Source organism: Physeter macrocephalus, chromosome 5 (genome assembly GCF_002837175.3).
Source record: "Physeter macrocephalus isolate SW-GA chromosome 5, ASM283717v5, whole genome shotgun sequence".
Taxonomy (NCBI): Eukaryota; Metazoa; Chordata; class Mammalia; order Artiodactyla; family Physeteridae; genus Physeter; species Physeter macrocephalus.
The window spans coordinates 53,521,510-53,534,334 of record NC_041218.1 but is presented as its reverse complement, the minus strand read 5'-3'; the positions used below and the strand labels follow the sequence as shown (position 1 = coordinate 53,534,334).

The 12,825-nt window shown below is 37.6% G+C and overlaps 1 protein-coding gene across 5 annotated transcripts in view; it reads right to left on the bottom strand.

Annotated features, from left to right (window-relative positions):
- Positions 1-12,825, bottom strand: part of ADAM22 (ADAM metallopeptidase domain 22) — a 234,566-nt gene that overhangs the window by 96,481 nt on the left and 125,260 nt on the right. For all 5 annotated transcript variants that reach the window (XM_055084959.1, XM_055084958.1, XM_055084956.1 and 2 more), the window contains exon 4: positions 11,707-11,773. In XM_055084959.1, the coding sequence (XP_054940934.1) occupies positions 11,707-11,773 (67 nt within the window). The remainder of the gene's footprint in view (positions 1-11,706; positions 11,774-12,825) is intronic.

Below are 12,825 nucleotides of genomic sequence, written 5' to 3'. Positions count from 1 at the left end.
TTTAGGTTGTTTCCATGTCTTGGCTATTGTGAATAGTGCTGCTATGAACGTAAGGGTGCATATATCTTTTCAAATTACAGTTTTGTCCAGATATATGCCCACTAGTAGGATTGTTGGATCATATGGTAGCTCTATTTTTAATTTTTGGAGGAACCTCCATACTGTTTTCCATAATAGCTGCACCAATTTACATTCCCACAAGTGTAGTTTTTCTCCCTCTTGTACCACTGTCTCCATTAAGTGTCTAATGTCACTTAATCTCCACATGCCTAAATTTTTAGGAGTTCCTATGGGGATAATCAAGTGCACCTACACCTTCCTCCTTTTGTACTTCACAGATGCAATGAAAAGTTTACTATGATAAAACATCAACTGGAAATCTAATCAATTACTCCCAAACATGGCTGAAAACACCTAAACTTCTCAATACCAAGGTACTAATTCTCTGGTCCTTATTACCTGTTCTTATTTTTATAGTGGCCACTTATTCACCAGAAAATAAGAATTTTTTATAAATGAAAAAGAAAATAATACTACTTTGGGACAACACCCAGGGAATAATTTGTGATTTTTTTTTTGGGGGGGGGTGCTTCAAACCAGTTTCAAACTGGTCAAAAACAACATTTCCGTAATTTCCTGCTCAATCACAGTTCACTCTAATTTCAAAAAACTTTCTGACAGTATATTTGTATAAGTCATTATATAATACAAAGATTAGTTCTGTAATTAGAATTAAAATAGGAACAATATTCTATTATAAAATAGTTAATTGGCTCCACATATAGAAATACTATTAGTGCTACTTCAAATGTTTTTAAATTTATGGCTGAACATGTCTTTTTAAGTTTATAGATAACATCTTGAATATTAACAGATGAAATAATTCTTTAGATATTTAACTGAAAAAAATCTTACAATGGAAAGAAAATAAAGTGGACTTCCTACTGAAATAGGTGACAGAGCTTAGAAACAGAACTCATGCTGACACCAGCTGTCACATTCCATTTTTCCTTACCGCCAGCACTAAGATACCTGACCTGTATAAACTGGTAATGGGCCAATATATTTTCTTCAGGCTACAGAGTCAAGACTACTTGCAATCTTAACAATGCCATTAAGGCAGCTGATGCATTATTCATGATGATGGACCCAAAGCAACCTTGCTTTGGTCCCAAGGGAAAGCAAAATTTACTTAATCCCCAAAGAATTTTTTCCAATAATACAAAGAGAACTAAATCATGAAACCTGAGACCTCCCTGAAACCACACTGATTACAAGATGGCAGAGGAACATATGTCTGCACAAGCCTGCCAGGGGAAAAATGCAGTGTCCAGCTCATCAAAAAGATGCTAAATAGATGACTGGCAGCAGATAAAAAGTAAAGTTAGGAGACATACCTGGAATAACTGTTGCATGTGAGGAAGAAACAAATATTTTATCAGTTCGTTTATGAGATTTGTGTAGATCTTTTACTCTCTTCCCTGGGTGTGGGGGGGGGGGGAGGGGCGGGGAAGGAAGGGGTCAGGCATTTTGAAGCACCTTCGCAGGGATACAACAAAATATCTTCTAGTCTTTTGGCAGAATGATGACATGTTTCAGCTTCGCTACTCTTGTCCATAAAACTTCACATTTCCTCCACATGCAGACAAATGTACATATAAGCGAACGATGGGCATTAGAATTGAGCCATGTGTTTGCCATGTGCAAGATGGCCACATATTTCATATGGCTACAGTTTAAAAGCCACAGCAATTCCCTCCACTGAACAATACTCAGTCTAACTTCTAAGGAGTACATAGAAGAGCTAAAAATAAACTTCAAGAGAAAACAGTTGAAAAAACAGTGCTTCCTTACAAGGCATTTACTTTTCTTTAGGATAATGGAAATTTTATGTTTAGAATAAAAGAGACTCACCTGAACCAAACAGTTACATCTTCAATTCGTGTCTTACTAAAACATCTACTAAGGAAGATATAATTGCAAATGGTAAAATGAAGTGCTGTAATTTAAATATTTGCGTTTCGATTCCTCTGCTACTATAATTTTTGGTTTCCACAGAGAGGATAGACTATAGTGGATATTAGCATGAATTCCGGCACCAGGCTGCTTGGCTACAAATTCCTGGGCAAGTTAGTTAAACTTTACGTGCTCAGTTTCCTCATCTGCAAAATGAGGATACCAATGGTACTACTGAGGAATTAAATGATGTAATATATGTAAAACACTTATTAGACTAGTGCCTGGAACATAGTAAGTACCATACAAATGTTTGCTATTTCTCCAACTGCTACCAGTAATTCTACTCTTATTACTCCTCAGTCCAGTTACAAGTGGTGATCCCATCAAAAATATGAACATTATTCAAAGAGGTAAAGATTGCACAAAATGGGAAATCCAGGATGGTAAAATGAACACTTATGGGTATAATAATTATTTATTTGCAAAAATATAAAATTTTGAGAATGATATAAAGTCATTATAGCAAGTCATTATATTTAAAAATTCAGTTAAAGTGAGTGTTTCATTAGCTGGAGAGAACATGCCACCAATAGACTTAAAGAAGCAAAATGAGTTTGGCTTTGTGAGACGTGGTTAACTCTTCCAAGTGACTAGCATTAAACCACTGGCAGCTGTTATTTGCCTCTAAGATAAGACGTAGCCTTGGAGTTAATAGATAGCAAATGAAAGCCTAGTCTTTCCACAGTACAGTAAGACAGTAACATATGGTAATTATCAATCAATGAAAGCAGCTCACTAGGACTCCCATACATCAACCATCAAATATATGGTTTTTCTGGTATACTTTTGTTCAGCATTTAAACTACTTTATAATACTTTTGTGAGGATATCATGGCTCTTGCAATAGTAATAGAGAAAATTAATGAATCCTCCTTCTGATATAATTCACCACTTAAAAATGAAAGTATTAGGGGCTTCCCTGGTGGCGCAGTGGTTGAGAGTCCGCCTGCCGATGCAGGGGACACGGGTTCGAGCCCCGGTCCGGGAGGATCCCACATGCCGCGGAGCGGCTGGGCCCGTGAGCCATGGCCGCTGAGCCTGCGCGTCCGGAGCCTGTGCTCCGCAACGGGAGGGGCCACAACAGTGAGAGGCCCGCGTACCGCAAAAAAGAAAAAAAAGAAAGTATTTAAAAATGGGCAGCAGCTCAAACCCAGAGGACCCAAAGGACAAGGTTTCCTGTGCTGGTCATCTCTAAATTAGAAGATCCTGGAATTGAATCCCTCCATCCCTAAAATTCAATCCAATAATTTTTTATCAAACTACTAGAAGTTTAACCCTATTTGTATATTTATTTTTTAGAAAGGCTAGATCTCATTCTTGTAGGATTCTTATATCCTGAGGTTTAAGAAAAATCATTTACGTCAGCATTTAGGAGCTAATGAAGTCATTAATCATAATAAAATTTAAAACTAGTTTAGCTATAGCTAATAAGTAAATATTTGTGTATAAGGAAAATACATTGATCAATATTTTTTAATCATTCTAATTTTATTACTAGTCATACTGATGTTAAGTCAGGGCTAAACTGTTTCAGAGAATGGACTTAAGAAATTTCTCCAAGTCATCTAATTTAAAAATGTGTATATTTGTGGTTAATTTGATTTTTAGTAGTGTAAAAAGATATCATGTCCATAGCTATGACATCTGAAATTTTCGCTCTGGCAAAAGAACCCATGTGAGGTACCTGCATGCTCATCCCACTACCTGTGTCACCTGCATCTGAAGTTTTCCTTCATCCTGCACCAGAGGTTCTGCTCTCAGAGTTTAGGCTCAGTGCTGTGAGTCCTTAACCTAAGTCTCCCAGAAAGAGCAGCAGAAGAACACAAATACAGATTCTAACATATGGGTAGTTGCATCTGCCAAACATTCCTATCATTGCAGCAGGAGCCCCTCAAAGAACCAGCTAAAGATCTTTAATTGGGGCTTCCCTAGTGGCGCAGTGGTTAAGAATCCATCTGCCAATGCAGGGGACACGGGTTTGAGCCCTGGTTTGGGAAGATACCACATGCCGCGGAGCAACTAAGCCTGGGAGCTGCAACTACTGAGCCCACGTGCCACAACTACTGAAGCCTGCATGCCTAGAGCCCATGATCCGCAACAGAAGCCACCGCAATGAGAAGCCTGCGCACTGCAACAAAGAGTAACCCCCGCTCTCCGCAACGAGAGGAAGCTGGCGTGTGGCAACGAAGACCCAATGCGGCCAAAAATAAATAAATAAATAATAAATAATTTTTTTTTAAAAGACACCTTAAGAAACATTATTCTTTTAACACATTGTGCACATTTGAAGTATTCAAGTATTGAGAATTACGGTCCTCATGGAGAAATCTAGAAAACAGTATGAGAAAGTGTGAATACAATTCAAGATCACAAGCAATTTTCTATGGATGCTTTTTAGGTTTATAGAAGCTAGAAAGTTAGCATGAGCCAGGAAGGTATCTGTTGTCCTGACAGTCAGCATACATAAATTTTTCTAAGTGATTTCTTATAGATGTCCTCCACTAGTATTTTTTGCTTGTTATTGACACATTCATTGTGGAGGACAAAAAAATTAAGGTGGGATTAAAAAAAAAAAAGGTATATCTTTTTTTAAGAAAATAGAATTGAAATGGAAATCTGACTTAGAAAAATGAATGCAAAAGGAATTTGTATTCCTAGAGAGTCTACTGGTAGCACAACCACCTGCTGGGAGATGATATTGTGCTGAGCTAAAAATCTTTCATGGACCTCCAACCTCAGGGAGGGAGATGGATGTGACCACCAGGAGAAAAACTATCTTGTAAAAAACACTCAGGCTTTCTACTTGCTGCTATAGCAACATCCCTGATACTCTGTTTCCAGAAGTGACTGTGGCCATTTCAGTTTGCCTAAACAATATTTTTTAAGGAAAATTACACCACCATTCCATCAGAGTAAAAAGGTTCTCTAGAGTCACAATAACCTCTCCCACCCATTAAGCAGACACTTTGTCCCCTGACACCTGCTCTCCAGCACATAACACTCTCTCCAATTCCTTCACCCATTTCCAGACTTCAACCTTGACCCTTTGCTTTTGCCTTCTTATCCATCTTCTTACTGCCACTATGGACATAATTAAGACTTTGAGACAATGATCCTTGAGTGCACTCAATTCAATTAAGTGATGGGTAGTAACCAGTTAAGTGCCAGCCAAAAGTCAGTACTGGAAAACGTGTGTCTCTACATATCCATCCTTAATAATTGGTATCCTGATTCAAGGATGAGTTGGGAGTGCTCACATACAGTTTAGAAATAATTTGAACTAATAAAGAAAAGACACTCAGCAGCTATTACTTTTGATTATTATCAAAACAGATCAAATAATTTAACCAAAAAAACACTATCAGAACTAATAATATTGATGACTGGTCATGATCTTTCATTGGCAATAATACAATTAATCATATCCCTACCAAGATGTCTATTTTTACTTTTTGACTCCAAGGAAATCCACTTCCTCCCCCATCCGTACATATCTAGAGGATTTACCATTCCTCTCCTAGTGTTCTAAAACTCCTACTATGGCTATTTTCCTGAGATATGAAAAATAAAACAGACTTTGTACTAGACTGTGTCTTTACCACTTTTGCCCAAGGCAACTAACGTTATCAAAAAGCTACCCAACTGAATAACCAAATTTAAGAGGGATACCTAAAGGCTCTTCACTTAGACCACAATTTCAGTTTAAAGAGAAGACTATAAAGGAGTAATTGTTAGGGACCTCCAAAAAATGAGATATGTATATAATAAGTCTACGTAAAATACCTATCAATTTGTACAGCTATCCTATTTTACATACTGTAGAATATATATAGATAATATGGTATAAGAGTCAGCTCTGGAGTTAGATAACCTAAATTCAAACTGCAGCTCTACCCCTCCTTACTGTGCTACTTTCAGCAAGTTATGTAACCTCTCTATACCTCAGTTTCCTGTCAAGTGGGATAATAGTTATATTTATAATCAGAGGTTGTTTTGAGGATTGAATATATGTAAATTCATACGCCTGTCACATCATGAACAATAAATGTTAGTGATTACTATTATTAGGATTATAATACTGATTAACCAGAGCCTATATAATGGGAGACTTAGACTGACCAGCATATTGGCAGTTGTCAGCTTCAAGATAAAAAAGTTAGCTAACAATAAAACAGCAAACTGCATGGTTTAGACTCATTCGCTACTACTCATCAATTTCAGTTTCCTTTGCCTTAAGAAGCCAGAACCATAGTTGGCCACCATCAAAATAAAAAGATTCTGTTCCCGGGGTATTCTGATTAATAGAGGTTTTATGTTTAAATTCTTTTTAAAGTTTATGTCAAACACACAAAAGTTCTCCCTAAACTAAGGGGCAAATTTCAAATTTAATTTTTAAATGAGTTGGAAATAAATGAAGTGAAAGATGATATTAATATGTTTTATTAAAGGAACAAATAAAAAGTATCATGTTTTTTCTGCTTAAAGCCTTTCTTTGTAAACTTTGGGTAAAAAAAAAATGGTTTAGATAGAACTTCAAGATCAGGATTACTGGGCTTCCCTGGTGGCGCAGTGGTTGAGAGTCTGCCTGCCGATGCAGGAGACACGGGTTCGTGCCCCGGTCTGGTGAGATCCCACATGCCGCGGAGCGGCTGGGCCCGTGAGCCAGGGCCGCTAAGCCTAAGCGTCCGGAGCCTGTGCTCTGCAACGGGAGAGGCCCGCGTACCGCAAAAAAAAACCATCAGGATTATGCACCTCTATGATCGCAATAAAACGACCTTCCATGAGACATAGAATGTCTTGCAGATAATACAAATCATTATCTTAAGGAAAGATCACTAAAATATATTTCCTTTTACTGTAAATATAAAATTGCAATCAAGAGCAAAATCCAGACTGTGAGAGACTGTATAGGATAAACAACCTGATTTCTTCAACAAATATCAATAAATTGTAAGGAAGAATAAAAAGAGAAAGATAAGCAGAAACCAATGGATTAAAGGAGACTTTTAAAAACTTAGTAAAAAAAAATCCTAAACACACAAAACTAAACTCTAGGACACACTTGGGTGATAAAACTATAAACAAAAGTAAGGAAAAAATAACCACAAAAGTCAGGATAGTGTTTACATGTCTTACAAGAGGAGGAGGGAGGGACCTGGGCTTGGGAAGCAGCACATGGAAAAGTGGGCCAAGGTCTATTTCCTAAACTGGATAGTGGTTATTGGGTGTTCACCCTTTAGTCATTTTTGTGTCAGTGTTATATTTTACAATTAAAAAGATTTTAAAAATAAAATTGCAATCTAAAAGATTCACCAAAGTAGCTATTAAGTATTTTTTTTCATGAAAATGTCTTCCTTTCCCCACATACATACTCACACCCTTAAATCAAATGCATTGCACCTGAATTTTCACAAATAAAGGCTCCATGACACCTGAGCAGAGTCATTTACCAGACTGGTTTCTAGCCATTGTTTAAATCAGACTTGATAATTATTTTGATTTTAATTTTGCATCCTCAAGATCAATATGATTGGGCTTCCCTGGTGGTGCAGTGGTTGAGAATCCACCTGCCAGTGCAGGGGACACGGGTTCGAGCCCTGGTCCGGGAAGATCCCACATGCCGCAGAGCAACTAAGTTGTGGCCCATGTGCCACAACTACTGAGCTTGTGCTCTAGAGCCCATGAGCCACAACTACTGAGCCTGTGTGCCACAACTACTGAAGCCTGAGTGCCTAAAGCCCATGCTCTGCAACAAGAGAAGCCACTGCAGTGAGAAGCCCACGCACCACAACGAAGAGTAGCCCCCCACTCGCCCCAACTAGAGAAAAGCCTGTGCACAGCAACAAAGACGCAACACAGCCAAAAATAAATAAATAAAATGAATAAATTTATATGAAAAAAAGATCAATATGATTATGTCTGTGCCAACTGACAAAAACAAAAAGTTCTTACCTACAGTTTTGCTTTGATCCCATATACCCTTTCAAACACTTCAATGCCAGGAGAAAAGCCAATTTAGAAAAAAATTCATAGGCCTCTTAGGGAAGGTGTTATGGGCTGAATTTTACATTGTATTCCCCTGAAATTCGTGTGTTGAAGTCCTAACCCCTAGTACCTCAGATTATAACTATATTTGGAGATGGAGTTTTTCAAGAGGTAATTAAGTTAAAATGAGGTCATTAGGGTGGGCCCTGATCCAATATGACTGGACTGGTGTCCTTCTAAGAAGAAATTAGGATACAGATACACACAGAGAGAAGATCATGTAAAGACACAGAGAGAAGACAGCCATCTGTAAGCCAAAGAGACAGGCTTAAAGAAACCAACCCTGCTGACACCTTGATCTTGGACTTCTAGCCTCCAGAACTGTGAGAAAATAAAATACATTTCTCTGTTCAAGCCACCCAGTCTATGGGACTTTGTTATGGCAGCCCTAGCAAACTAATGTAGAAGGTAAAAGAGGAATAAAATATTCTGTTGGTTTTTTTTTTAAGTAGTAGAGAGAAGAAAACAAAAAATATGAAATGTTATAATTTTACAGTTTTACTCGACTCATAATGTATAGTAAAAAGAAAAACTTAAGAAAATTCTGAGTCATTAGTAAAGAATGGAGATCTAACAGACTCCATGTAAAAAGAAACACCCAAAGAGCTAAGCACAGAGGGCAAGACATGAGGAAACCAGCAGGAAAATAACTGGCTACTGACTTTGATTTGATGGGACAGGACTCAGCGCTTTCAATATGGTTTCTGGAAAAAACCCAGAGGAGAGTTTTGAGTTTCAAATGGACTAAAAACAAATTGAGGTGATGGGTGAGATCAAAGTGGTTTTCTTTTTTTTTTTTTTTTGCGGTACGCGGGCCTCTCACTGTTGTGGCCTCCCGTTGCGGAGCACAGGCCCCGGACGCGCAGGGGCAGCGGCCATGGCTCACGGGCCCAGCTGCTCCGCGGCATGTGGGATCTTCCCGGACCGGGGCACGAACCCGTGTCCCCTGCATCGGCAGGCGGACTCTCAACCACTGCGCCACCAGGGAATCCCCAAAGTGGTTTTCTTAATGGGAGAAATTCCTCTGGCTCTAGGGTTTGGATGAAGTTTGGATTTACATTTCCCTGGTTGGATAGGCTTGGGAGTTAGGCAAAACATCAAGGAAGAAAATGCAATTCTCAGGCTGGAAAATCAGCAGTGGTTGTGTGGTGAAGTTCGTGTTCTGGGTGTTATATATACCCATGGAGCTTAATGATCTGAGTGGACTATGCTTTGTTGATTAATATAAGTTTCCTGCAAAGGGTTACTACTGTAGAGACAGCAGATAGCTATTGCTGGATCCACCCTCCAAACCTCCATGCTTATATTTGCATTTCATCATTCCACTGACAGACGTAAACGGAAATAAATAGTGAACTGCCTGTTTCCTCTCTTGTCTGATTTAGCAAAGGAATAAGATACACTCTGCATTCCGAAAAGCATCATACAAAATAGAAAATGAAATCAAATAAACAAGGATAAGATTAAAAGGAGTCCAGAGATTCTAAATCTAGTTAAATATTTTTTCCAACTGTAAGCAAAATGGCTCCATTTTCTTATGTCATACTAAGAAGAATCCTAATATGCTTCCTGATGTAATGCAGTGATATAAATCAATCAAACATTCAATTAGTTAGTTTTCAAATAAGTTTAGAATAACTTTATAGAGGGACTGGCATAATTATTATATCTAGATCAATTGTAAAAATTAACAGATTTTGCTTTAAGTGCTTATCATTTAGAGATATATAGATATGTGAAGATTTATTTCCTGGGAAAAATGTCCCAATGTCTGGAATTTGCTTTTGTAGAGGAACACAATTTGCCACCCCAAAATGTCTCTTTGGCATATGGATTATTTGGAGCTGAAAATAATCAAGACCCCAAAAGACTCAGGAAGAAACTTGAACCTTCCCTAAAACTACCCAAAGAGTGTGGTTAGATGACCTGTTCCAGGAAGGGAGCCATCACCACAGATGACTACAGGATGAACTAGGTGTGTAGACAGGGAGGAACCTAGTAAAGTCTGTTGCTAAAACTCCTCTCTGTGTCCCACTGTCTCTGTGGCCCAGCAAATATCTGGTTACCAAACATTTTCTTTTCCATCTCCATGTCAATTGCCTTCCCGCTCTTTGAGGTCCCAAACCACGACCCTCAACATCTTTTGTCTTTAGCTGAAGATGGTATTTAAGGTGAGGGTTTCAGCCTTTTTGGCGAATTACTCAGTTCTTGGTCTCTTCCATGTATACATGTTATCAAACTTTTGTTTGAGTTTTGTCCTGTTAATTTGTCTCACATATATTTAATTCACAGAGCAGCTAGAAGAACCTAGAAGGGTAGAGAAAAATTTCTTCCTCCTGACACTTTAAAATACTATACACACGTAGAGACCGAAAAGATTATCAAAATGTTTATAACTATTGATGCTGGATAATGGGTATGTAGGAGTTAATTGTAGTATTCTTTTTACCTCTGTATATGTTTGAGATGTTCCGTAATAAAAAGTTTTCTTTTTAACATATAATTGCAAAATCCAATCCCCTTCACTTATCACTGGACTAGGACAATGTAATTTATTTTGGTTATTGATAACAGAGTTTAATTTAAATAAAAAGCTTTGTTACAGTAATACATTTAAATTGAAAAGCAGTAGACATAAGTTTAAAGGAAAGTAACTTTAGAAAATGTTTACAATATAATTTTTACTGTTAAAAAGCAAGATACAATATTGTAAATATGTATGATACCAACTCTGTAAAATATGAAAATATAAATACATGCACAGGACAAAAAAAATACTAGAAGGAAATACAACAAAATAAAAACAAAGTTTATCTGTCAGTGATGAGTTTATGGATGATTTTTCCTTTTTGATACATTTTTCTCCACTAACAGGTTTTCTAAAATGAGTATAAATTAAATTAATAATCAGAAAATGAAAGCAAATATACATATTTGCTTTCTTTATATATATATATGGCATTATATTCTGATAAGGCAGAATAGATAGTCTGAATGCTGTTCAGAAGAAAATAAACACTTAGCTAAAACTCTTTATACTAAACATTGGTTCTAAAGAAACTCTTGGGTGGGGTTTGGTCTCATATGCCTCGGACAACATCATCACTGATATGAAAGACACATACATTCTTATGCCTATAACTGGAGAAATTTTTTTTTTTTGTATGTAATCTTTTTCAGAACTTACCCGACAAGAACCAATATCTTGAGATTTGTCTCCAGGGATTTAAAACTCCCTGGGACATCCCTGTCGACATAATAAGTTCATAATTTTACCAGAGAAATCTTTCCCAAATGAATGCAAAGCCAGGCACCTACCCTGGACCCAAGATTTCACTTCTTGATTCTCAGCGCTAACCTTAAAAGCAAATTTCAGAAATTATTTTCTGTGACATAATCTAAAAGAGAACTACTTGCAGTAATATTAATCCCACAAAGCATAACTCCAACAATTCCAGTAGTACAGTAAGAATTCATTTTCTGGTAACTAAATTTTTTTCCCTAAGTCAGTGACACCCTCTCTTGATAAATTCTGAAATATAAAAACCCAAAACTATATTGGAAGTATCACTGAAGATTAAAATCATAATCAGTACTTAAAAGATTCTCAAAAGTTTCCCCCAAGAGAAAAATTTTACTTACTTTCACTTCCACAGTCTTCCCTCCATGTTCAATGTGTCTCTCGACGTATTCAGAGGACAGCAAATCACTGCAACAGAAAGAAATGATGATGAAAGAGGACCTTGAAAACGTAAATCATTTGAAAATCACCATTAAGTTTACAACATTCCAGCTTGAATGATTCTTTTTTTTGTTTTGTTTTTTGTTTTATAAATTTATTTATTTTATTTATTTATTTTTGGCTGTGTTGGGTCTTCATTGCTGGGCACAGGCTTTCTCTAGTTGCCGCGAGCGGGGGATACTCTGTTGCAGTGGGCGGGCTTCTCACTGCGGTGGCTTCTCTTGTTGTAGAGCACGGGCTCTAGATGCATGGGCTCAGTAGTTGTGGCTCGCGGGCTCTAGAATGCAGGCTCAGTAGCTGTGGCACATGGACTTAGTTGCTCCGCAGCATGTGGGATCTTCCTGGACAAGGGCTCGAACCCATGTCCCCTACATTGGCAGGCGGATTCTTAACCACTGTGCCACCAGGGAAGCCCAGCTTGAATGATTCTTTAATCCAGATTTTAAAACAAAAATAAAACTTTATAAGTCTCTCTCTCTCTCTCTCTCTCTCTCTCTCTCACACACACACACACACACACACACACACACACACACACACACAGCCTAGTAGTACTTGTAAAAGGATATGAGGCTAAACTGACTAAATCACCTGTCACCCCATTGCTTAACAGAGCTAGTTCCACCGATCTAGTTCAGCAATTCTAGGAAACTACCATTATTTTTAAGACATCTTATTCTTCCCTTTTTTATTTTAGCTTTTGTGTGTGTGAAGATTTTAATTTAAGTTTTTATTATACCTTACATCCTTCTTTGCTGTTTCTCTCCCCTCACCTTTGAATAGTGGAGTACTCGTAGGAGGCTTAGTCTCCCCACATTCCTTGGTGCTCTTTTCCTATCTCATGTCTTTAAGTATTAAGATGTTGTCAATTTCTAAATATATATTTCCAATTCAGACCTTTTCTCAAACTGTAGATGTAACTGCCTACTGGACATCACTGCTTAAATATCTAATAGGCATCTCAAACTTAACATGCCAAGGCTGAATTCTCTGACCCCCACCCATTCCCTACCACCTGC